Consider the following 26,977-nt stretch of genomic DNA (forward strand, 5'->3'; position numbering starts at 1 on the left):
CATTTGTAAACATCATGCTGTCATGGTCTCTCTGCCTGGTATGCTCATTCTCTCCCTGTTCCTCTGTCTACATTGTTATTTGTATTGGAGTTGCACCTAGAGGTCCCAACTGAGATCAGGGTCGTTTTGTGCTAGGCATGGTACACACAGGAAGTGAGAGACAGGCCCTGCCTTGAAGATCTTACCGTCTAAATAGATGAGTCAAAGGAAGTAGAATTATCTCAGTTTTACAGACGGAAAACTGAAGCAGAGAGAGACTAAGTGACTTGCCCAAAGTCACAAAAGAATTCGGTGGCACCGCCAGGAACAGAATACAGATTGCCTGACTCTCAACCCAGTGCCTTAACCATAATGCCATTCTTCCTCTCAGATCAGTCCTCCTGTACACAGAGATACATCCAGCCACTTACTTCTGAAGAGTCAGTAGATTTACAGATATTGGGGGCTTGACTGTGTCCCAGGCTAGGAGGGGTGTCTTTTGTGGGAATGGGGGAGGGCGACAGGTAGCTACCCCAGAGACAAGGAAAAGGCAGCGAGCCTGCAGTGAGGAGAGGGGAGATCCCAGCCCCCTGGGGATTGGGGAGCGGCTGGGGAGCTAGGGAGATCCCGGCCCCCTGGGGATTGGGGAGCGGCTAGGGAGATCCCGGCCCCTTGGGGATTCAGGAGGCGCTGGGGAGCGGGGAGATCCCGGCCCCCTGAGGATTGGGGAGCAGCACTAGCTCTGCCCCGGAGCTGACGGGCTGGGATCCCGGGAGGAGTCGGGGGCGCTGGCGGCCGGCCCGTCCCTCCTGGGCGGAGCTCTCTCCTCCCCCGCCGCAGACTGTGCGCGCCCGGGAGCCAGAGCGGAGCCAGCCGGAGCCCGAGCGCGGCGGCCGCGGAGCATGGAGCGGGCAGCGCCCTGAGCCCCTTCCCCGGCGGCAGCATGAGCTTCTCGCGGCCCCTGCGGCGCTCGGTCAGCCTGAGCCAAGCGCGGACGCTGCGGCTGGTGGTGCTGGGACAGGGCGCCGTGGGCAAAACAGGTAGGGACCCTGCCCGCCGTGCGCCCGGGGGGGCCTCGGACCCCCCGCCCTGCAGGGCAGCGCCAGCCGCCTGGCCAGGCAACTTCCCCGCTTCCTCCCGGCTTTGCCGGACGGCGGAAGCGGGAAGCCAGGCGGGGGGAAAGGCTCAGGCCGCCCGTGGTCACCCCGGGCTGACTGTGCCCTGCCTGCGAGGCTGCCTGGACCGAGATCCCGGACACGGGCCTTAGATCAGCGCCCCCGGGGGCCCTGGGCAGTCAGGCTCCCCCTGGCGCCCCAGCAGGGATTTCCCCACCCCTGGTGCCGTCAGGTTTGGCAAGTGGGTGCGCTTTGTCACCCCACCCTTCGTGTTTTGCATAGCACCTTCCCGCCAAAGCCCTCAGCCCAGCCGGTGTGTTATGGGCTTCCCTTGCAGACACGTGCGCTGGGGGCGTGAATAGATCACTTGCCCCACGCCTGAAATGTTGCCGATCAGATGCTTTCCACTGCCGCTCGAAACAGGGCAAACACCGGGCTCTGTAAGGGGGTGGTCGGGCAGGCAGGCAGTCCTGGCTTCTAAAATCAGCCTTTGCAAAGGACAGTGGACTGGAGATTGTTGGACTGGAGGCAGTAAACACAAAAGTTCTCATTAGTGGGGGTGCTGAACTTCCCCTGACTCCATTTGGAGTTAGCGGGGACTCATTGATTCTGGGAATCATACCCAAAGGATTTTTGGCTCATGTCACCGCCTGCCTGCAGAAATGCTCCTTGTAGATCAGCTTGGCTTAGACTTGTGGGTCAGTGTCCTATATCTTCGAGCCATATGAAAGATATCTTTTGGGGGAAAACAATGTAAATGCCAGGTTTAAACTCCCATCAGTTACTCTGAAATTCCTACCTGTATTTAGTAAATTAAAGCGAGCAAGCCATTAACATCCTTTAGTTATAAGTTTGGGGGTGGGGAAAGTGGGGTTAAAAGTTGAATGACTTTCACTGCACTTTCAAGTGACTTTTTTTTTTAAGCTGAAGTTTGGGTAGGTTTGTGGACTGAAAGGCAGTGTGGTCTAGTAGATAGAGCACTGGACTGGGAGTCAGGGACCTGGGTTCTTCTAGTCCTTGTTTTATCACTGAACTGCTGTGACTTTAAACAAGTCACTTGCTTTCCCCCACCCCCATCTGTCTGTCTAGATTGTAAACTACTGGGGGGGAAGACCATCTTCATCTATGTGTTTGTACAGCATCTAGCACAATGGTCTGAGAGCCTGTAGGGCAGGGGTGGGCAAACTTTTTGGCCCGAGGGCCACATTGAGGAATAGAAATTGTGTGGCGGGCCATGAATGCTCACAAAATTGGGGTTGGGGTGCAGGCTCTGGGGATGAGGAGTTTCGGATGTAGGAGGGTGCTCTGGGCTGGGACCAAGGGGTACAGAGGGCAGGAGTGGGATCGGGGCTGGGGTGTGGGAAGGGGTGCAGGTTCTGGCTGGGGGGAGGTGCGGGCTCTGGGGTGGGGCTGGGGATGAGAGGTTTGGGGTGAAGGAGGGTGCTCCGGGCTGGGATCGAGGGGTTTGGAGAGCAGGAGGGAGACCAAGTCTGGGGCAGGGGGTTGGGGCATGGGGAGAGGCTCAGGGATGCAGGCTCCGAGCGGTGCTTACCTCAAGAGGCTCCTGGAAGCAGTGGCATGTCCCTTCTCTGGCTCCTATGCGGAGGTGCAGCCAGGTGGCTCTGCACACTGCCCCATCCGCAGGCACTGCCCATGCAGCTCCCATTGGAATGCCGGAGGGGGCCATTGGAGCGCATAGGAGCCGCGTGGTCTGGCCCCTGGCCGGAGCACCAGAGTGGGGCCGAGCCGTGCGCTGCGGCTCACGGGCCGGCTTAAAACAGCTTGCGGGCCGTAGTTCGCCCATCCCTGCTGTAGGAGCTTCTGTAGGGGCTTCACACAGCAGACAGTCAACCTGTGGAACTCCTTGCCTGACGAGGTTGTGAAGGCTAGGACTATAACAGGGTTTAAAAGAGAGCTGGATAAATTCATGGAGGTTAAGTCCATTAATAGCTATTAGACAGGATGGGTAAGGAATGGTATCCCTAGCCTCTGTTTGTCAGAGGGTGGCGATGGATGGCAGGAGAGAGATCACTTGATCATTACCTGTTAGGTTCACTCCCTCTGGGGCACCTGGCATTGGCCACTGTCAGTAGACAGGATACTGGGCTGGATGGACCTTCGGTCTGACCCAGTATGGCCATTCTTATGTTCTTATTGGGAGATACAAGTTTACTCTGGTACAGTCATACTTTTTCTCTGTTACTAGGGGTCAGTGGTGTTGGCAGTTGAAATGCAAATTTCCACAGTAAACTCCAGGAAAGTATTGTGGTCATTTTTTTGTGGGGGGAGAGAGATGGCAAGTTTTAAAGAACACTTCCCCACCATTTATTTGCCCACTCCAGAAATACCCTACAGATATGGTATCCCTGTCTGGTTCACAACACAGACTTTGCTTTGGCTGCAGATGCTCTGTTAGTTGTGCATTTCCACCGAATTTATTTCTTTGTAAACTGGTGAATTCCTTCCTTTCAGTAAATGAAAAATCACAATTTTTCATTGTTTAAAAGGAAGTGAAATAAACTCTTGGAGTTAACATTTTAACTTAAGTTTATGACTTTTTTGAATTGGGCATATAAACATGAAAAGGTCTCCATAGCCCCTAGAGCCTGGGCTTAGTAAGAGAATTAAAAGTGCAATCCAACTAAGGCATGAAACAAAAACCCAACAGCGGTTGAAAAGCAACAGCCTTTCTCCACACAGAAAAGAAGGCGAATCACAACACCTCCATTTCAGCTCCTGTAAAATCCTAACCTCTCCCATCAAATAAATACTCACACCCATACACCTTCCTAGATAGACAGGTTTTCCAGCAGGTTTCAAAAGTCAACACCGTAGGCTATTTTCGACCAGGAAAAGGAATGAATACCAAATTGGAGGGAACCCCTCCTAGGAAAATATCCTGCCAGCAGCTCCTAGTATGGGGTACAGTTGCAAAAAAGACAGCACCTGAGTGTGGCTCTGACGTGGGTGTGTTAAGTGTCAAAAGCCCTGAACTCACAAGTTTCATGTGGGCAGAGCCTGCTGGGATTCTGCGTAGGTGCAGGGATCCTCCCGCGCCCAGCTGCTTGTAGAATCGGGACCTATGTGTGGTATCCAGGCCAGGACTGAGTAATTGGAAGTGGGAAGAGCAGATGGAACAGTAAATGAAAAGTCACATGAACTGTGTTTCATGCAGAAGAATGCTGGTAAGAAAACCCCGCAAACCAACAACTAGTCAATTTCATAACCTTGAAGCTGAACATATATGGTTCCCTCATGCACTTTAATAACTCATCAGCCATAACATACAAGAAAAGAATTGCAGAGAGAACACGATTTGATTAACCAGATGCCAGGGAATTTCAGGCCACCCCTCATTATAATTAAGTGGTGGTTCCCGTTTTCCATTTAAATTGATCCTAGAAAGAATTATTTCCATCTATAAAATGACTGGTGGGGGGGTGGTTATTTTTTGTTTGTTTATTTTAAAAGATCAAAGTGGACTAATGCACTTGAAAGGTTAATGGCTTTTGGCCATGCCTGCACTGAGGATTTGCCCTGATTGCAGCCATCACTGGCCAGTCACCTGCCTAGCAGCAGCAGTGAAAACCAAGATTATGTCTAGACTGCAGCTGGGAGTGAGCCTCTCAGCCTGGGTACACAGGCTTGAGGCTTGCACAGATGTGGTAAAAATAGCTGCGTGGAGGTTGTGGCCCTGGCGGAGGCTTGGGCTAGCTATCCAAGCTTGAACCCACCCTGACCGTGGGTCCAAGCCCAGGTGGCTAGCCCAGGCCTCTGCTGGTGTAATGGTCTCAAGTTGCAGTGGGGGAGATTTAGGTTGGGATATTAGGAAAAACTTTTTCACTAGGAGGGTGGTGAAACACTGGAATGCGTTACCTAGGGAGGTGGTGGAATCTCCTTCCTTAGAAGTTTTTAAGGTCAGGCTTGACAAAGCCCTGGCTGGGATGATTTAATTGGGGATCGGTCCTGCTTTGAGCAGGGGGTTGGACTAGATGACCTCCTGAGGTCCCTTCCAACCCTGATATTCTATGATTCTATGGTGCTGCAGTGTCCACACTGCCTTTTCTAGCATGTTTGTGCGAGGCTCATTAATACAAGTCTGTCTGCCCAGGCTAGGAGACTTGCTCACCGTTGCAGTATAGACATACCTTTCCAGTGCAGGCAGCCAAACCTGCGCCTATAAACCACAATTTGAAGTGATGCAGTTTAGCTCAATTTCAAGTAGGGAGTGAACTGCATCGGTGCAAATTATGGCTTCTAGTGGCTTTGCATGTCTGCATTAAGGATGTGCGTTAGTTCAGCTACACCAGTGGTTGAAATCCCCTCTGAAGTTTAGACTTCACTCCTAATGCTTTTGTCTGTACAATGTGCTAGTGCGATAGCCTGTTAAAATAAGTCAGTCTCCACAATGACACTAACATCTGGCTTACTTTTTAGTTTAAAAATACAGGTCAGAAGAGTGAGTAATTAGCTGGGTAGCCTCCCTAGAGACTGTAGGCACGGAGGTGAGGTGGGGGAAGTGATGTCTCCCAATTGCTTGCCTTTGAATAGTTATTTTGCAACATTGCTTGGAGAAAGCCAAATCTCAGAAGTCTGACGGACTTTCATACTTACAGTAAGGTGAATTCTGGAGCTTGATTCATACTTCGGACTATGCCATTGTCCCACTCTCAGCTTTCACAATCCTAGTGTATTAGCAGAGCTCCACAGTTGTATTTCTATCCCAGTGTTCACCGACAAGTAAGATCACCTACTGCCCTGTGCGGGGGGGGGGGTTAAGACATAGAAATGTTTGATGACAGTTCACGTAGACTATTTATTATTTTTGTATTACAGAAGCATTTTGAGGGCCCAGCTGAGATCTAGGCCTCATTGTACTAGGCGCTGGACTGAGAGACAGTCCGTGCCTTGAATATTTTATAATCTAAAAATGGGCAAGACAGACAAAAAAAAATATGATCCCCATTTTGCAGATAAGGAACTGAGGCACAGACTCAGTAACTTGCCCTACGTCACAGAGGAAAGTATATAGCAGTGGTGGGATTTGAACCCAGGGCTCTTGAGTCCCGTGCTTTCCTCTCTTATTTCAGTTTCAGCATTCCCCGGGATTGTTTTTTAACTCACACATGGGCGCATTGTTTTAGTGTATGAAAACCAGAGAGTGAGTAGTTTTCATTATCCAAGCTGAAAAGCATGTAAAAGCTAAACAGGCAACGCGAATGAGGAAAAACGAATTTGAGAGGCAAGGTGGGGGAGGTAATATCTTTTATTGCACTCGCTTCTGTTGGTGAACGAGATGACTTTTCAAGCTGCACAGAGCTCTTCAACAGCCCTATATAGCTCAAAAGCTTGTTTTGTTCACCAACAGAAGCTGGTCCAGTAAAAGGTATGACCTCACCCACCTTGTCTCTCTCATATCCTGGGATCAGCATGGCTACAACACTGCAAATGAAAAATGAATTCGATTTTTTTTGAAATCCCCTTGGTTTCAGTCCTCTGAAGTGCAGCTACGAACAGCCCCGCTCCACGTCTCCCCTCCCCCAGTCTGATTGTAACTTGACAGCAGTGTCCCGTAATGATCCTTTTGGAATCAGACAGTTCAGTTAGAGGTCAGGTTTAGTGAGCTGTCAGGGACACTATCTGTGAACCCCTTCCACATGCAGGAGCAATTAAAATCTTGGGAGATGGCGAAAGATGCGTTTCCAGGAGGAAAGTAACCCACTCCTTGAAAATAATTTCCTGCCAATCCTTTGATGTGGTTGACTGGAAATCCTCAACAGGTGTCCGTGCTAGCAGCAAAACACTGTGACCAGGACAAAACCATGTTCAAAGCCATTGCAGGAAGGGTGGCTGGGACCAGCTGCATCTGGATTTGAATATCATCAAAGTCGAGCAGCTTTGTTTCAGGCTTATCTGTAGTTTAGAGGTTTGGATATTGAACTAGGTAAGTCACCTGTAAAAGCTTATAAATCCAGAATATCCAAACCTTTTAATGTGTGTTTGCTTCCCCCTCTCCCCTGGCCGCATATCTTCTGCTGTCTAATTTTGACACTAGCCAGTGTCATCACAGTCATATTTCACATGAAGGTTCTGTTTATAAAGCATTAATAAGTGATTAAGAGATGTCAGAAGCCTGTTGCAGCAGACATGAGTCGCATGTGATATAGAGAGCTATATGCACATTGGTAGGTGGCATTATAGATGGTTGTAAAGCATCATTCCAAGCAACCTATTGGTCTCTCTAGCAATCAGTTAACGATTTATTAAAACATCTGTTAATTTATTAACCATTTATAAATGGAACCTTAATATAAAGTGTAACCATGTCCGCTTTTTAAATCCCCCTCTCTGAAAGGTATAAAAACATCTGAAGTGATGAACAAAAAAGGTCTTCACATTGTCACGCCTCTCTGCCCTCATCCACTTCCTTGTATTGGCAACTTCTGTTGTTTTCTTGTACCCAAGCCAATTTTTAATCAATTTAATTGGTTCTCCATCTTAATAAAGTACCGTGTGATGCAGCTTTGGGAGACTGCCTAGAGCGTACGACAGTGTCAGGTGCTTCCTAGGAATCAGGTTTGATTTGTTCCACTGTCTCCCCCTTTCTCTGACAAATCAATAGTGTCCTTAAAGATGAAAATAAATACCCGCAGCAGGATCCAACTCTTAGCGAGCCCTGTTGGGCAGTTTTATTAAGCTACAGTGTATTTCTGCGTTTTGTCTCTTGTCAATAATTACAACACAGGGAAAATGAAACTAGAGACCTGTAAGACTCTTTGGATTTTTCCCCTTATTATTTAATAAATAATAGTCAATTTGGCAGATAACTTTTCTGGGGACTCCATCAACTTGTGTGATTAGAAATGTGTATCAAAACACTTACTGAATAATAAAGATAAACCAGGGGCTAACAGGCTGGTTTACAGTTCACACTGGTGTAAGGTGACATTGCATCGTATCCACCATCTGGTTTGGAGTCGCTATTGATTTTGTGATGTGATAGACTCTCAGTATGGAAACAGGCATTGCATGGATAGGTGGTGAGATCTGAGCTGTAGACGTGGCAGATTGTATCTGTCTTCTAAATAAAATAATTGAAGATATGCAGCAAATAGGGTTGCCACCTGTCCAGGCTTTCCCAGAATCGTTCCTCTTTTGAGGTAGTTGTCCCAGGAAATCTCTAAGTAGTGTTGTCACCTGTCCCAGGTTTTCCAGGATTGTCCCTCATTTGAGGTAACTGTCCCAGATGAAATGGTTCAGGTGTCCCGTTTTTTGGGTGGAAGGTGGAAACCCAAGTAGCAAAAGACAGATGATCTTGCAAATTCCGCCAAGAAAATGGGTCTTCTCAATACATCGAAGACCGAAGTTATGAAAATTAATTTGCCTACCAATTATTTTGACTGCTTGGAAACCAGTTAAGAAATTGACTTATCTGGGTATCCTCATACACAATACTGGTGATTGTGTTTGATCTGAAGTTCAGAGCAGGTACTATATTTCAAAACCTCCCTGTAGTGTGGAAGTCCAGTGTGATTTGCAAAAATACTTAACTAAGATCTTTAGAAGCAACTTCCGAAGTGTCCCTGATATATTATGGGAAAATAATAGGTCCATCCAATTCAAACTGAACCGCTTTTAATGCAGGTGTCAGCATAGAATATTCAAAGTAAAACAGGACATAGAATAAGGGCTTGTCTAAATGCGCGCTCAATTCATGGCAACCTGGGGTGCAAATCTATGTCGCGCTAACCGGCTGCGCACTGTGTCCATGTGGACCCTGCTGCTGCACACTTAAAGGTCCCTAGTGCAGTGGTCTCAAAAAAGGTTGCAAACCACGGCTCTAGTGTACTTTATTGTTTCAAAGCAGGAGTCCGTTTCCCATCCCTGGACAAAGTGAAACCCTTTTTCCTCCTAAGAGCTCCAGCACGGCTCCTTCCTTATCAGCTGGAATGTTGTTGGTGTTCTGAGCGTGTATCCAATTTTAGGGCTCGCTCCTGTTCCATTGAAACCAATGGGAGTGTTGCCATTGAACAGTGTGGGAGCAGGAGCAGATCCTTATTTCTCTCTGAGTCCAGACAAGGTAGAATCGGGGCCTTTTAAAAATCCTTTTTGTGTTTGCTCAGTCACTTCCCAGCCACATGGGTCTTTCTGGTTCAGTGACCCATAATTCCTGATTCCTGTGGCTCTTTCACCGTGGGAAATCTGTCTAACTGTATTCCCTAATGGCTGGAGCACACACAGTTTCTGCTCCATCCGTGCTTTAACCAGGGCCTTCTTTCACCAGCAAGACCCCACCCATCTCCTCTGCATGGCTGCCTGTGTCCACCACACCACCTACGTTCTTGACCTTAGTGCCCTGGTAATTATCCTTTCCCAGATGGAGAGAGTCTCTAGTGTCCCACTTAACTTTCTATACCTTCTGCATCTGGCTGGCTGTGTTTCTGTGCTGGGCTGTCTGTATTTGTACGGCGAGTAGTAAGTCAATACTTCTTGAACCTCCCCTTTGTGCTTCCTCCCTCATTACCCCTAAAGCGTACAATCATGATCATTTCTTCCACACGGGTATGTGCTTTGCTAAGTTCTTGTGTGTAATGTGGCATGTAGATTGCCCCCTCAATGGTTTCCAGCTCCTGGCAGAAGGGAAGCCCTCCACCCTGCGTCACATAGTCTCTCCGCCCTGATGTTCAGGTTTCTATTCTGTCTGCTCCTGTGTTCCCTGCTAAACAATGAACCAGTAAACATCACCTTTCTGTTCTTAGTCTCCCCTGTGGAGTATTCAACTGTTTTCTTTAACCTTACCCACCACCAGCAGCGTTCTCCCATCAGCGTGAACCCTGACCTGATCTTGTTGCATCCTTAGTAAGGCATTTCTGGGACTCCACTAATTACCAACTGGTTGTGTCTCTGAAATCCCTCCTTCCAAGCACTTTGAACTTGTCCTCAACCTCTCCATTACCATGGATAAGCTGTCAAGAGCAGGATCTCTGTATTCCGGAACAGGACTCCAGAGCAGCTGAAATAGAGCCAGCCCAGAGCCCAGCCCCAGGGCATGCTAGGACAGGGCCATATGGGACTTTGTTGGCTTTGCGTAGACCTTCAGCCAAGCTGGAGATGTTCAGTAAAGCTGCTAGTTCTTTACCTTGATACTCAGCCTTGATGTATTAACTTTTAATGTTTCTGGTAACCTGGCACACAGCCATTAGTTTGATTATAATCTGTGATTAGCTCACACCTTGTATTTCCTCATCAGAGCTTCCCTCTCTGCGATGTGATGTCCTGCACACCCCTTCCCTCCCACCTGTACACCAGTCCCTAGGAACCTCCTCTCCTGTCCTCTGAGATTTCTGGGGGGCCGTTTGTGAATGTGGGCTGGTTCCTCTTTACTTGTCACTGCATTTATCAAGCACCCTGGAACTAGTAAAATAGAGATTCAGTGTAAAAGCTGTCTAGCTAGATCTCCCTTAGAGTCAATGGGAGTAATGCTAGGCCAGTGCTGAGTGCTTCTGAAAATCCCACCCTAAATGGGCATTTTTTTCTACTGTACCCTTAATGACCCACTAGTCTAGCTACCCACTATACCCCCTTTTTACTCTAGGCATAGATGCTCGCCTTCCTGTCACATGGAAGAGTGACTGCCATCTGATGGCTGTTTGCACTCAGCCAAGTTCCTAGTAGACAGGAATCCACCATTGCAATAGAAACAGTGAGACGACAGACATCTCTTGAGTCTCCATGTCCAGTCAACCTTTGGACTCTATAGTAAGCTGTGCTCTCACCCCTACAGCTTATTCTTCCAGGTCAGGGAAGAGGAACATTGGTGGGGTGGGGTGGAGAAGCTTGCTCAGCTGCAGCCCCTGCCCCTGTTCTATGGTGAAAGGCCGAGTTTGAATCTCCAGGACATCAGCACTGCAATCGCTCGCTTTTTAGAAAGAGCCTTTCCTCCTTCCCGCATGCTCCTGGACTGTAGCCAACTGAGTCTCCACGCTCCGTGTAAGCAGGTGAGCAAGGGCCTGGTTCTCCCCACCGCTGGACAGGGCATTTCTCTGGGAATTGCCAGAGGACATCTGCCTCACCCGGAGACTAGTCTTGTCACCTAGTAACCCATTGCAGCCAGCTCTGAAGAGGCATTTATTTAGTTCCCAGCCCACTATACTTCACCTTTACCAGGCCTGTCATTTCACTTGGGTGGCCTCCCTCGAGGATTGTTCCTTTCCCGAGGCTGCTTTGGGGTTAGTCTGGCTTGCTTAGAGTGAATGTGCAAGACACGACACAAGCCAGTACTTTTCCATGGGAGGGGAAGGGAGAAATGGGCATATGCAATGCTTAATTTGTGCCAGAGCTTGTCAGCGCTGAGCCCTGGCACCTCTGGGCTTGGCAGTTCACAGCCAGGCACCTCTGGGCTTGCTGCATCAGTTATGAATATAAAAAAATTGCTTGAGCCCCGGCACCTCTTTCATTACCAATTAAGCACTAGACAGATGCAGTGTTGGGATGGAACTACTGGCCCAGCGCTCCAGCATTAGGCTTTGTCCTGGTTCAACTGAGTATTAAATTGGACACAAAGGATTTGGGCCTCCTGTCCCCCTGTTGCAGGGAGGTTGGACGCTTGGATAGAATGGTTTAATTGTGTACATTCCTCTTCTGTGGCTGTTCCCACCCAACGCTCTTGACTGAACGATTTGATCTCTGTTGCTGCTTCCGGGCCTGCCTGACTGGGAAATACAAAAGGGGAAAAAAAGACATTTTCACTGCCACCATCCGGTTATTTGTGAAGGGCTAAAGCAAACTCCCCTTGGGGGCCCTGGCCCAGGTATGCCTACGTAGCATTTTGGGGCGAGCGGGAGCAAGCCTCCCAGCCTGCGTCCACAGATTCGGGCCAGTGCGCTAAAGGAAACTGCAGATAGTGCTTTGAAGTTGCAGCTCGCGCTGGAGCTTGGTCTCTGAAGCCTAGGTAGGGAAGGGTCGAGCGAAAACAACATCCCTTCCCTGTGCTGGGGACAGACATTCCCAGGCATAAATGCAGTATATGTGTGGCATGTAAGGGGTAAGTGACAGCAAACAGGAGAGTGAGGAGAGAGGTTCTGGGCTACATTTCAAGCTGTTCCTTGTATAGGCCTTTCTGTCTTGCTCTTCCCCACCCTCCACTATGTTCTCAGACGTAAATATTCTTTAATAGTTGTTTTGTTGTATGTCTTATTTTAAAAGGATACTGCTGACTATAGGTAGAACCTAGCTTTGAACTATCTTCCCCCCCTCTGTTTGCCAAGCGCCTCTAATTTCTTATATAACATACAAATGTGGTGGTGCTGTCTCATTTTACAACTATTGGGGTGTCGAGCCTTTGACCGATTGAATGCGAATATACAAGATGGTACAATTTGCGTTCGATACATTTAACTTGAGAATAAAACGTTCAATAAACAGTATTGGAAATTCATCAGACCGAGCAGATATCCCACCCTTTCTGGAGCAGTTATGTCACCTAGGCTGATGTGATACATCAAGATCCCTCTGTCCTGCCAAAGCGTACGCCCATGCTGAACTTCCTGCGCAGTAAATAGCCCCACTGAAGTAGGGTGACCAGATGTCCCGTTTTTATAGGGACAGTCCTGTTTTGGGGGACTTTTTCTTATATAGGTGCCTTTTACCCTCCACCCCCATTATGTTTTTTCACAGTTGCTATCTGGTCACCCTACACCAAAGTCACTTGGGCTACTCACTGTGCGTAAAGTTAAGCACATGCAGGCTCGGGCCACAAAGCACTGTTTGCCAATGTCACACATACAGAAAAGCATGTTGAATTATGATGACCTGTATTTTAGAGTGCTCACCAGAATAGTCTCTGACTGCTTCTACACTATATGCTCTTGTCCAGACGCAAAGTGTAAGATTCAGGGCAGGAGTCTGTGTGAAATTCTGTGTTATGCAAGAGATCAACTAGATTGCTCATAATGGTCTGTTCTGGTCTTGAAAATCTGTGGGTGAAATCAATGCGACTCCTGAGGGTTAGCTGTGAAATGTTGTTTTAAAATGTGACGTGCGCTATTGGACGGGGTGAAGCAGGTGAAATTGCTGACGGAGCAAAAGCTCTGGGTCTCCGTGATCTCTCTGCTCTTAGGGAACTTGTCAAATGCCACTGTACTGCTGTATATTGACTCAGGTTCGTTTTCTGTTGGTATTGCATCTGTGTGCGAGGGAAATATTTGTGCACAAATGCAAGGGATAAGAGAAGCACTATGAAGCACCCCTAAAATACATTCCTGACTGAAATCAGTAGGATTGCCCAGGGTGTAAATCGGGCCAGAATTTAGTTCATCTGTGTCACTGTGTGGTTAGATACTTTCACTAGATTTTAAGGCCAGAAAAGACCGTTGTGGTCATCCAATCTGACTTTCTGAATTGTACGAGCTACGGAATTCTACCCAGGGATCCTGCGTTCCGCCCAGCAATTTGCGATTGAACTCGAGCATATCCTTTAGAAAGACATCTGCCCTCTGCTCTGGGGATCTGTGTTTGTAAAGCGGCTGCTATATAAAAACAACTTTGGGCAATGCCAAGGCAGTTCTCGTCCACCAATCGGGAGAACAGAGCATTGGCTACATTGTGAACTTCTCTGTTGGAAGCAGCTAAGTTAACTCTTAGCTCTAGTCAGTTCCTCTGGTAACCAGGGTGCAGAGAGGCACAATCAGGCTTTCTCTGTTCTTCTGTTCACACACGGCAAGTCCTGACTTTGGATTTGGGCAGAGAACTGCTTGCTGGTCAATGTAAAGTTACCCTCAGATCCTTTCCAGTCTATCTACTGTAAGTCTTGCAGTTTTCAGCCTTCAAACTCCCAGGGTACTGGAAGTAGGTCTTGGCCAATCTGCCATTTTAATATGCTCTCCCCTGCCCCGTAGCTTTTCAGGTGGCAGCGTTGCCCGGTGCGGGAGAGAGACTTTGTTTTCTGTTTGTTTGTTACCCAGTGTTTATTGATGCTCGTGGTTACACTTTGGAGTAGCTTCTTCAGAGATCCTGACTGGCTCCCAACCTAGTTACTAGTATACCTGGTTGGGATCAAAAACTCCCTCCCCCTGCCTGTGCGGAGCCCAGCAGGGCACACCGCCATCAGCCTGCACTCAGGGTTGGAGGACGTCCTCACTACAGAGAGGAGCAAACTCATCAGAGCCCTCCTGTCTCAGTTAATCAGTGTTTTACTGAGTTTGCTTTGTTGATCACAACTGACTTTCAGGGGTGGGGGGGGTTGTTTTGTTTTTCTCCAATGCAGCTCTAACTGTGAGATTCATCACCAAGAGATTCATTGGGGATTATGACCCTACTCTAGGTAAGCAAGTATTTATTATTATTATTTATTATTTTATTAACAACATTATTATTTGTGTTACAGTGGGGCTGAGGGACTCCATCGCGCTAGGTGCTGTACAAAGAGTAGTAACTGCTCTATTAAATATAGGCTTAGTAATCTGGAAGCAGTTTGGCCTCGGGGTTGTTTTTTGGGGAGAGAGGCTTTCAGCGCACAGAGCCAAAAGGGCCAAGTGATTTCCAATGCTCTCGTATTTGGGTGTGTCCAATCTGAGCAGCCCTCCTTCTGAAAATCCTGCCCATTGAATGGTGTGTCAGGTTGGGCACCCAAAAACCACTAGTCACTGTAAATGGAGGTCATTATGTTGAGTCCATGTTATTCACTGGACTGTGTTTTCATGTGCAAGTGTAGGGTTTTTTGGTGGGTGGCAGGTGTGCTGGAAATTCCTCAGCCTTGCGGCATTTCATTGAAGAAATGGGTGATCCCTAGTGGAAAACTCAGATAAAACAACCCTGCTAATTCCCTGTCTGTCCTATACTTTCTTGAGTTTGCTTCCCATGTTCATTAGGACTAGAGATGTTTAGTACAAAAGTAAATATGTTTTCCTTTGGGAGTTCCTCTCTGCCTTCTGCTTATTCCCTCACTTGGAGTTGCTCTCTGTAACGTTACCAAATATTTAAACAGTGCTGTAAATATACCTGGTGCTGCAGAGAATGTGGCTGGTTCCCTGCCCCAAAGAGCTTACAGTCCAAATGAGACAGGAGAAACGGGGCAGGAGAGGGTCAGTGTGCTAGAAAGTCTGAGACTTAGAGAAAGGAATAGGGGACAAAGGGAAATGAGGACGACTGGGAAGAACAGAGGGACCTAGGGGGATTGAGAGCAGAGGTGTAAATGGGGGTGAGATTTAACAAAGCTTAAAGGTGAGGATGAAGTCGAGTTTTGTGCAGAACCAATGGAGGGATTCAAGGACAGGAGCAGGTGGGCTGGGAGGGAAGATGGCTTTAGCAGCTGTGTGAACAGACTTGGGCAGCCAGAGGAAAAGGTTACAGGCCCTGGGGCAGGGTCAAAGACTCAACAGCTGCGATGTCACAAACCAGAAAATGACACCACCAAATGGGAAATAATGCTCAGCCTTGATAGCACTTTACAGACATTAATTAATGTCCACAACACCCTGTCACAAGGTACGTAGGCAAGTCTTATCCCAATGATCAATGGCAGAAGCAGGAATAGCATTCAAAGCCAAGATTTTCAAAACTTGGTGCCTAAAGGTAGACCCCTAGATCTGTAAATATGAGCCTGATTTTCAAAAGTCCCAAGTATCCAGCAGCTCCCGTGACACTTGTGTTCCTGAGTCCACCCTGTGATCCATCCACTGGACCATGCTGTCTCTTGGAATCAGAAGCAAGAAGATATAGACTCTGGAGGGGCAAAGATCCTGTTTTCATACACATTTCTATTAAAGAATGGGGAAGAGAAATCCTGGAGATCTTTCTCCCTCTCCCTCTCCTTCTCCTTCTCTGCAGAGTTGTTGCTAAGCAGGATGTTGTGGGATTTATTTCCTGGAGATATTAGTGAGGCTTTAAGCATTTCACTCCATATATTATGTCGAAAAACCAGTACAGATACAAGCATCACTTCAACTTTTATCTCTTGTTTAGAAAAGCAAGATCTCCTCCTATCCTATTTGTCTGTAATATGAGCCGGAATGTAGGCAAGCTAAAGGGTGTGGATTAGCAGCGCCAGTGGGGCTGACAAGCAGTATTAAGATACATTATTTTTAAGAATAGCTTGAAAGGACTCTTAGAGCTTTTAAGTCCCTCTTTGTTGGTTATGAAATCACCCTTACTCTCTACCAATCCCTTTTGTTCCTAGCATTCTGCAACCACTGATCGCTGCTGTCTCTCCCATCCTTGCACTGCCAACGGCACAAAGGCTGCTGATGTGGCTTGGATTTTTTGTTTTTTTCTTTACTTCCTTGTCTGTGTCCCTGGCTCAATGGCCTTCATATGAGGCCAGGGCCACGTATGGGGCTAGTTTGGGGCAGATGGGATTCACCTCCAGAGGACTTAAAATCACCACAGCAATCTCACGTGGATGGTTCAACTTTCCATTTGCTGAAAATGGAAAAAAATTCAGTGCAGATAGTTCTCCCGCTGCCATCCCAAGCTGCACCAGTCCTTGCAGAAAAATTACCCAGAATGCAGCACACCAGGGAGCAGTGCCGGGAACCCTGGGACCCATACCCAGAAGGTGGCATATCACATCCAATACAAAACAGTGCCACTGTGGATGTAAGGCAAAACCTTCCAACAGTGCTGCGCTTACAGTGTAGACAAACGCAATAGGAGTTAGATTAGTTGGATTATAGACACAAATTGATATTACTCTCTGATGTAGTCAGGGCTTTGGGGGGCGAGGGCATTGACAGGTGGGCATAAAGGAATGAGATTTGAATGAGATGCTTCTGTGCTCCTGTGGCTGTTACTGAAGATACCTGTGTTTGCTGAATAAGAGCTTTTCTCCCTTAAGCGCCAGGGCTGCTTGATCCTGTAGTGACATCACTGTCCTGTCTGTGTGGCATTATAATTGTTTGTCATGGAATTAGCTGTGACAACAGAAATCTAGCCTTTTGACTTCCCCGGAGCATGGGGTGAAGGGTTGGGGGCAAAGGTGGGTTGCAAGGGAGAAAAAAGTCTTTAAAACACAGATTTCTTTGACAAATAGGAAAAGGAGCTAGGAAAGTGTTGCCAAAACACATGCCACACACAGATTTATGTATAAAAAGCTTGTACAGGATATGCAAGTCCCTTCCTCTGACCCAACATGCTCTGTTATCATCTTCTAGATCTCAGACAACAGAGGGATGCCCTTGGGTGAAGATGAACTACATAAGACTTGTCAGAACCTACTTATGCCAAACTTTGGGCGTTGGATATGAGAACAATGTGTGGAAGGAAAGATGGCAGCTTTTTGCACTGTTCACTGTGAACTTCTGTGTGTCTTGCTTTCTGTAGATGAGAAGGCTGCGCTCTGACAGTGTCTCCTTTAAGAGAGGTTCTGACCCGGTTCCCTTTTGAAGTCACTGGCAAAGTCCCCATTAGCTTTGGGGGCACCAAGAATGGCTCAGAGTCTGCCTGTTCAGTTTGGTGCATCAAGCAGTTACTGTGTCATGGGAAGCGTGGTGACTCTTTTCAGTGATCAGGGAGTTTCTGAGTCCCCCTTTTGTGTTATCTGTGCCTTCTCCTTTAGCATGCTCTTCACCTGGCTGTGCGGAGTGGAATCCACCCGTGCTCTGCGCAGAGATCAGGGAGTTCTCACGCATCTTTGTTTCCTACAGAAATGATTTACAGACACACGGCTGTCATCGATGGGGAGATGGTGCACTTTGAGATTCTCGACACAGCAGGACAGGTACGGTCACGGTCACCGCTTCATGGGCAACCGATGTCAGAAAATACTAACCAGAAAATGGTCCCAAGGGTGGAGCATTGTCTTTTCAGCCTGTGGTGGTGGTATTGGCCCCATGCGTGCGTTAGGACAGGTGGATTGCAGCTGCCCTGAGAGGTAGTCGGTGGATATCCCTGTGTTCCGAGGCTTAACCAGTTAGTATTCGCACTTGCTGGATGGTCACTTGAGCGGTCCCAGCAAAGGCCATCTGACAGGAGCAGGGTGGCAGGGAGGGGCACTGTGGCTGGAACAGCGTAGGAAGCCAGCTGCAGTGGAAGAAGAGTGATGAAAGCAGCACTTATGCTAGACAGAGATCCAGGACTTGCCCCCATGTGTGAAATATTGCATGGTGAGGCTGTGACTCCATCTTGGGGCATGGGAGAGGGATGCTCTGCGGGACTCCAGCTTTGCTTTTGTGCTTTCTGATCTCACCAGGACCCCTTGATGGGATTTCAGCCACATAATTCGTAGTTGCCCATTGATTCTCGCTCTCTCTCTCTCACTCTCTTTTCCTTTGCTGCGTACAGCACAACCCCATTTTATCAGCAGTGTTTGGGAATATGCAAGACCCACAGATGAAGAGAAGAGTGATCCCCTGTGCTGAGGACTACCTAAGACCAACCTGTCTACATTTACCCAGATATACTTGCACAGTTTAAATTCAAGCCAAGGGAGCCACTTTAACCCAACCTCCTGACCCCGCTGGGCATTGCTGCTGTTTTTAACAGCACGCTGTAAATGTACATTGCACTTTACAGGACATACGAGAAGCCCCCCATCTGTGCCAGGCAACAGCTCAGCTGCAGCAGAGGTGGAGTTGAAAGGACAGAGGGGGGGCCCTCAGGCTGGCCAGTGGTGGAAGGCTGCTCTGAATACAGAGCAAAGGAAGGGGGGACGCCAGAGGGTGGGCAAAGGAGACCGAGGAGGCAGCAACACTAAGTGATTTTGAGGAGTGCAGAGAGGAAGAGGAAATAGCAGTGGAGTTGTGGGCGGGAGTGAGATTATGTGGGGCCTTGAAGGGGAGGACAAGGACCTTGAACTCGATGTGGTAAAGGGCAGGAAGCCAGTGCAGGGGCTGGGGAGGAGGAAGGCGACGTGGTCAGAGCAGTGGGTGAGGAAGGTGGCTTGGGGCCTGACCCAAAGTCCCCAGACATGAAAGGGAGTCTTTCCGGTGACGTCAGTGGGCTTGGCTCAAGCCCTGTAGCAGCAGTATTGTGGCTAGACTAGGGAGGATGAAAACACAAGCCACACACAGAGCTTGAGGGACCATGCGGCTGCGGAGCTAGAGTAAACGCAGGCACCGAGAACACACAAAGACTCTGATTTGCCAACAGCAGTGGAGGGTTGTTTGCGATAGGCATGTTGCATTGTGATCATGTTTAGTTATTTCCTGTTAAGATGCCCAGCGGCTTTCTGGCGTGGCTGCCTGTCAATTAATGATTACTGCACAATGGCCTGCTGCCAGTCAGATGTCACAAGCTAAGCTGGGTCACGCTGGGTCAGTGCTTAGATGGTCAGCCTCCAGTGATGGCTCTGCAAGAGGTGGTGTCGGTGGCCCCTGGGCCTCGAATCAGTACCGATAGCCCAGAAAGGTATTACAGGGCACTGTGCTGCAGAGGATCTCTGCCTGCGGAGAGGAATGTCTGTGGTCCTACTGCCTGTGGTTGTTAAAGATCTCCTTCCTACACTTCCTACATAATTGGAGATGCTGCCCTGAGTACCTGGCCCAACTTCCAGTGCGGATAATCTGCATCCCTACGTTACACCTGCAGTTCCAACTGGATGTGGCACCCAATTGCTGCCCCGAATTGTTGTGTGGTGTTGCTGTGTTGGTCAGCAGCTGCTGTGTTCCACTCCAGAGGCAGGCACCTTTCAGTGGTGTGTGAAACAACCCTCTATCTCTCTCTGTTTCCCTTGATATTGATGGGCCAGATCCTCAGCAGATATAAACTGGTATAGCTCCATAGGTTTCAAAGGAGTGAGGCCGATCTGCTCCGTAGGGTTGATCCTGCACCGTTGAGAGTTTTACCACTGACCCCAATGGGAGCAAAAGCAGGAGGTGGTCCAGTGTTGATAAAACATTTTGAGCTCATTGCCTTGCGTGGTGATGCTGTGATTTCTGTTCTCCCCACCCTAGGAGGAAGACTCCTTGCAGATCGAGGAAAAGATCAAGTGGGGCGACGGCTTTGCCGTGGTGTACTCTGTGACCGACCGGTGCAGCTTCGACGAGGTCATGAGGCTGTGCTTCCTCATCAACCACATCCACTCCAGCCCCAAGCGGAGCGGCGGGAGTGACCAGCCGCCCGTGGTGATTGTTGGCAACAAGAAGGACCTGCAGTTTGACCGGATGGTGTCTTGTGAGGACGGTGAGAACCTCTCCAAAGCCCTGAAGCATCCTTTCTATGAGATCTCCACCAGGGACAGCTACGAAGAGACCGTGATGGTGTTCAACACCCTGTATAACGAGCTGATGAGACAGGGGCACTTCTCCCCGGGCTCCTTCAAGAGGAGGGCCGTATCTAAGCTGATGGAAAAGATTCCAAAGATACATGCCAATTCCACCCTGAACTCAGGCGGCCGGAGCCTCAGCTTCAACTCCTTCAGGGACTACATACCGGAGTGAGCCCCTGCATGGGCAGGGTGTGGGAGAGAACAGTGCCCCAGAGCAGCCTGGATTGGCAATGAACAGGCTGCAGGCTGCTTACCTTCCTGGTCTAGAGAGTGCTGTATGTCACAAGGTTGGGTCCTTTCAGGCATCTGTATTCCAGGAAGGTCACAGTGCAGATCTGTGCTGGCTTCCAACAGAGAATTAGCAAGAGGTGCGTGGCTCAGTGGGGTTGGTGCATCAGCCATTCACCTCTAAAGCCCGGGGGTTTACTTCCTTGCTTAGGATTAGCAGTGAAAACTCATTTGGGAGGGTCTCCCTCCTCCTCCTTATCCCCATTCTGTGCACATCACAAACTGCCACTGAATTTAACACAATTGGCAGGCTCCACTCAGGAGAGGCTTGGGGCCGCTGCAGGCTCGGACTGAGGTGCAGACCTGTGTGGGTGCCCAGGCCATGGTTACCAGGGTCTGCTGCAGGGCAACATCGAGATGCATTGGTGGAAATGGCAGGAAGCTTGCACAGCACATGCTGTCATTCTGCCTGGCTTCTGATCACTCTGTTCCGTGAACACAACATCCACAATTTAGGCCAAATAGCGTACATTGGATTTGTCAAAGCAGGTCAGACCAAGGGTCCGGCCAGCCGTGTCTGCTGTCTTTACCGGTGGCCAACACTAGATGTTTTGCTAACATACAGTTGTTGGTGTATGGATGCCACTAACCAGGAAAGTAGCCAGATCCTGCTTCAGCAAACTTATTTAAAGTGTTTCCAGCATTCCCTGTCCTCAGCCCATTTCCCACATTCACTTAGGACCTAATTCTGCACCCATCAAAACCAATGGCAAAGTTCTCATTGACTGCAGTGGTGCAGAATGAAGCCCTTAGTGCCTTGGAGGTCACACCATTGTGACCCACCAGCTTAGTTTGACTCTCCAAGACTTGCACACAAACACTCAGCACTGAATGTTTCACTCCACCTGCACTCTGCTCCCTTCAGAGTGCCATGTAGATCCCAGTGACTACTTTGGTGGGCATGGGGAGCCTAGTGACACAGAGATCATGTGGCCATATAGAGAAAAGAGCCTTATTTCTGACCATCATAAATGTCTTAGGTGTATGTCTTTAGCTTAGATGGTGGAGAAACTATCAAAGGACCTTGTTTTCCCTCTTACAGCTCTCGAGGCTTTTTATTCATTTTTTTACCCTGAGGAAAATAAATCAAGTGAGAAAAGAAGAACAAAGTCTGTGTGAAAAGTGCCAGCTCCCAAATGGATTCAAAAATTAAAGAGGTGCCATCAGTTTGAAATTGAGTTGATTTCAAAATAAAATTAAAAGCAGTTTGGTGCCCTACCCTGCCTACCTGCCAATCTGGTTTTTCAATCCTATTTCTCTATTAGTGTTTACAATTTTTGTCTTTCTCATGGCTGTCTGAAAGATTCACAGAAACCGGGAAAACTGATTAGCAGCTATACAGGAAACCAGTGAAACGGAATATGCACAAAGTGAAATAAACTGAGAAGACCGACACTTTCCTGGAATCTCTTTCACATGGAGTGTTCTTAGGTGTCACTTGTCACAATAATAAGGGACAACTTTGAGACAGAAATGGGATTTTCAAGTTGGCAATATTGCTGTGAGAGTTGCATGATGGGAATCCAGCCTTCGCTCTCCATAGGGCTGGGAGCAAGGCATTCTGATAGTAAGGTGTGTGTGCTACAAAGACACAGACAAAAGGAGACTTAATGGCTATGGGGATTGGAGCCCTACACTTCTAGGACATTGGTGTGACCTTCCCCCACCCGACCCCCAGCTGTGATGGGTAGTAACCAAAAGGTTCCATTTGATTATGAGAGGAAGGATGGTCTAGTGGTTAGGGTGCTTGCCTAGGAGACCTAGGGTCAATACCCTGCTCTGCTACAGACTGCGTGACTTTAAGCAAAAAGCTTAATCTCTCTGTGCCTCAGTGTCCCAACTGTGAAATGGAAATAGTAGCACATTCCCTACCTCGCATGGGCGATGTGAGGATGTTAAAGATGGTAAGATGCTCCTATGCCCCAATAACGGGGGCCATATAAGTAGATAGATTTGATTTAAAAAAAAAAAAAAAAAAAGATTTGCTGGCTGTTCAGTAGCCTGTTTGAGCTGTTGCAATCCCAACGTTACCCACTCATTACTAGTGACACCTCGACTATAGAAAGCGAATGTTCTCTCTGCTTCGTTTTTCTGCATTTAAATGACAGCCGTCTCCCTTCCTGTCTGTCAGGCACTGACCATGCGGCTTGCACTACAGGGAAATGTTTCATGTAAAAGAGAAAACCGTTTACATTGGCATGGTTTTGAAAATATGCCTATTAATCCCAGGTTTTGTGAAACCTTTTTTGGCTTAAGCTACTTGAGAGCGTGACCTTTAAATAGCCCAGTAAATCACATCTTAGGCCAGGAAAGGCAACGATTTCAGATTTTGCTGTCCCACTTCAGCCTGAAAGAACCAGGCACATTTAATGTGGTGGGGTGGGTTGTGTTTTTTGTTGTGGTGGTGGTTGCTGCAGTCTTTGCTGAATCTGTGCATCTTGTGTTCTTTGTCTCACTTTGGGTCCTCCATCTCCTAGGGGAGGGGCATACAGGCTTTTTGCACATTCTTAATGAATCTAGCATTTGATTTTAATTTCCATATCACTTCTGATGAACAGAATATTTTTATGGAATCTGCAGCTAATGTCTCCAGACCTAGGCCCGTTAAGGGACTCTGTCAATCCAAGAGGATTTTTCATTTTAAACACCATCTGTTCCCTGCTGAATTTTCTTAGAAACCAGAATGTGTGTACTCTCCTCTACTGCCAGTCACTGTAGAATGCATTTGAATTACTGCACATCACAAATCAAGGAGACTGCATTTCCCGTGAGACCCATACTGAAACCTGTGCTAACAATCGCCTGGTAACCCCACACATTGATTTTAGGAGCCAGTGAAATATTAATCTCTGTGGGGATTACTCCATCTTAATGGCATTGCTTTATAGCGTGGTTGAATAGTGAACAGAAGACTTAGACGTCCATTGGAAGAGGTTTCAGTGTATATGAGAAAGACCAAACATCTGAGCTGGTGATTCTAAATGTGGATTAAATGGAGCAGAGAGAGGAATCTGTTGATGCACAGAACTACTGATTCTTTGTCTAGTTATTAATTGTCCCATCTTTGTAAAAGGTACCAGTTCAGACATGCTCACTGGGGAGCGAAATCTGCTATTGCAGGCTGGGTGGAGAGTTCTCTATAGTCACTGCCATGATGTATAGAATTTTTGTATCCTACTGACAAAACTGTTGTCTTCATGAACAAATGCCTCACTGGGGAGCAGACAACCATCGACATATGCTCGGCTTGCAGCTACCAATATCTCTTCTAGTGTCTTCACACATGGGGGCTTTCCAAAACATATTCCTGGCTTTCTAAATCATAGACATTAGAGACCGAAACTTCCTCGAGTCCCCTTCTCTCTATCCCCCCTGCAAGTATAGGACTGTTCCTTCCAGAATATAGCTTTGCTACGTGTGATGGATTTGCTAAAGGTCTGAGATGTAAATAACATGACTTGCGTTTCTCTCAAAGAAATAACCCTAGTCGACTGTTGAACTGTACACTAGCTGCATTCCGTTATAATAAAACTCAGCTTGAACAACTTGTCTGGTTTGCTGGGTAAAGCTTTGGCCATTGCCAGCCTGCGTTCTATCCTCTGTAAGGGAAGAGCTTTACTTTGTCTCAGCAGCATGCATGCAATATTCTTTGCCGTCCCTATCCAGGGAGAGCGTGGTGGTGGTTGCTCTCTAAATGTATGTAATAATATAACACACAGCTCATTTATTATAGAGCCCAAGTTGATGTCTCTTTGTTCTCGCTCCTCTAACCCAGAAATGGGGCAGGTGTGAAATTCACCAGTGCCAGCCCCACACACAGGAAATCAATTCTTTTGGGATAACGTCTACTGGTTTTAATGTGTGATCCTGTTTCAGTGCTTCAGCAGAAGGTGAAAATTGCCCCAGCGTCCCTGGAGCGGACCATTCGGGAGCGCAGACAAAAGAAGCCTTAATTTCTGCTGCTTTTACTTGTATAGGGTTTTCAGCAGACCAGATGACCCAGTTTGATAATTCACCCAGGGCTCTGTTCTTCTCTCATGCTATGTTTATAATTCTTCCTGCCTTCAGCGTGAGTTTTTTCTGCAATAGGGAGAGGGAGGAAAGACCTTTGGGCCTCTGTCTTTCTAAAACTTTGTGAGCTGGATGCACGTAGCAAAATGGTGAGAAATGGGTACATTCGCCTAGACACAGCACCCTGCAGAATCAGACACATCTGTCTATCTAAGCAAGGGGTTCTCAAACTGGGGGTCATGACCCCTCAGGAGGTCACAAGGTTATTACATGGGGGGTTGCAAGCTGTCCACCTCCACCCCCAAACCCCACTTTGCCACCAGTGTTTATAATGGTGTTAAATACAAAAAAAGTGTTTTTAATTTATAAGGGGAGGTCGCACTCATAGGTTTGCTGTTTGAAAGGGGTCACCAATACAAAAGTTTGAGAAACACCGCTCTAATCCAAGGGCAATACCAAGTTAGATTAAGAACCTAATCTAGTACAGCAAATTCTCAGTTCCACCTGACAGGGGGAGCTACAACGATTCCCCCACACTTCTAACTGTGCAATTATTGCAAGGCGAATATGTACAGTAACTCCTCACTTAATGTTGTAGGTATGTTCCTAAAAGATGTGACTTTAAACGATGTTAAGCTAATCCAATTTCCCCATAAGAATTAATGTAAAGGGGGGCGGGGGGTTAGGTTCCAGGGAAATTTTTTTCACCAGACAAAAGACTATATTATATATATATATATATATATATACACACACACACACACACACACAGAGTATATGTTTTAAACAAACAATTTAATACTGGTACACAGCAATGATCATTGTGAGGCTTGGTTGAGGTGGTGGAGTCAGAGGGTGGGATATTTCCCAGGAAATGCCTTTCTGCTAAATGATGAACTAGCAATTGGCTGAGCCCTCAAAGGTTAACTCGTTGTTAATGTAGCCTCACACTCTACAAGGCAGCACAAATGGAGGGAGGGGAGACAGCATGGCAGACAGAGACAGAAACACACACCCCGTGTGTGGGAGAGAGAGATGTGCGTTTCCCCTTTAAGTATGCTGACCCCACTCTAAGTACATGGCCTTGTTAAGTAGATCAGCAAGCTTAGACCGCAGCTGCTGCCAGGAAGCTCCCTCCCTCCAGAGCCCTGTTGCATGTCCCCCCTGCTTTATGGAAGATGGGGTAAGCGGAGAGCAGGGGGGACACCCTGACATTAGTCCTCTTGTCCTCTTCCCCTCCTCCCCCCACCCGACCAGCAAGCAGGAGGCTCGGGGAGCAGCTCCAAGGCAGAGGGCAGGAGCAGCACATGGCAGTGGGGGGGAGGGACAGCTGAACTGCTGGCAATTGATAGCCTGGTCTGCAGCTGCCGCACAGGGAACTTAAGGGAGCGGAGAGCTGATAGGGGGGCTGCTGGCCCACCCTGGTTCCAAGCCCCCACCAGCCAGCTGCAACGGCCTGCTCTTCCTGGAAGCAGTGGACAAAGCAGGCAGCTGCCAAATGACTTTAGAAGTGAGCATTGCACAACTTTAAATGAGCATATTCTCTAATTGATCAGCAACGAAACGACATTAACCGGGATGACTTTAAGTGAGGAGTTACTGTATACAATGAAATTCTGGGCAACTTCTATTACACTTGAACACCGTCAAGGTGTGAAAGGATCCATGGAGTCATTTTTGATGTGTGTACATTTGGAGTGGGGACACCTCTCTCCACTCATTTTCATTGCTGTTATGGCTCTAGGGCTTTGGAGCTTCAGGAAGGGCCTTCTAATCCATCAGTAGGCGAGATCCTGCAGAAGACAGATACGAGAGAGTCATTCCTGCCTGCACCTTGCAAAGGAACAAGCCTCGAACTAAACACACAGTGAAGAGACCATATGACATTCCTGGGACACCCCCACTGTTAAATCAGTGCACAGCAATGCAGGTGAAGGACACTCTCCTCTCACCATCCCACTCTTGGGGGTCTGTGCCTTCCACCACGCCAAGCTGTCAGCATGCATGAGACACTAGCTTGGCAACGTTGATCCTTAGCGCACTGAAGCAGAGCTCCAGAACTCTGAGGCCTGGACTGCCGGGCTCCTCCATTTCGCCCTCTCCTGCCATGAAAACCATCTCCCACAACAAAACCACCCCCACCCACAAAGCGCCTGAAGATGTCCCTCCGCCCGTCACCCAAGCCTCAGGCCACCTTCCTACTGCTCTCACCCAATAGTCCTACCTCCTGACAGGTGCAGATGCTTATGTATACCCCCCTATATATGCCTTCTTAAAAAATGTGACCCTTCTCCTCCCTGCAGGGAAATGGTAGCTGGTAAAGATGAGTCATGTTGTGGGTTTGAGCTAACAGAGACCGGGTTGGGGGCGGGATTCTGGAATT

At 48.0% G+C, this 26,977-nt stretch overlaps 1 protein-coding gene across 1 annotated transcript; it reads left to right on the forward strand.

Moving 5' to 3' along the window:
* Window positions 1-373: 373 nt before the first annotated feature.
* Window positions 374-23,478, forward strand: LOC102930701 (ras-related and estrogen-regulated growth inhibitor). The gene is made up of 4 exons (XM_037899516.2): window positions 374-1,019; window positions 14,359-14,415; window positions 17,735-17,808; window positions 19,982-23,478. Exons 1-4 carry the CDS (start codon window positions 923-925, stop codon window positions 20,465-20,467), a joined length of 714 nt encoding a protein of 237 aa, XP_037755444.1. The 5' UTR covers window positions 374-922; the 3' UTR covers window positions 20,468-23,478.
* Window positions 23,479-26,977: the final 3,499 nt, after the last annotated feature.

Source organism: Chelonia mydas, chromosome 6 (assembly GCF_015237465.2).
Source record: "Chelonia mydas isolate rCheMyd1 chromosome 6, rCheMyd1.pri.v2, whole genome shotgun sequence".
NCBI lineage: Eukaryota > Metazoa > Chordata > Testudines > Cheloniidae > Chelonia > Chelonia mydas.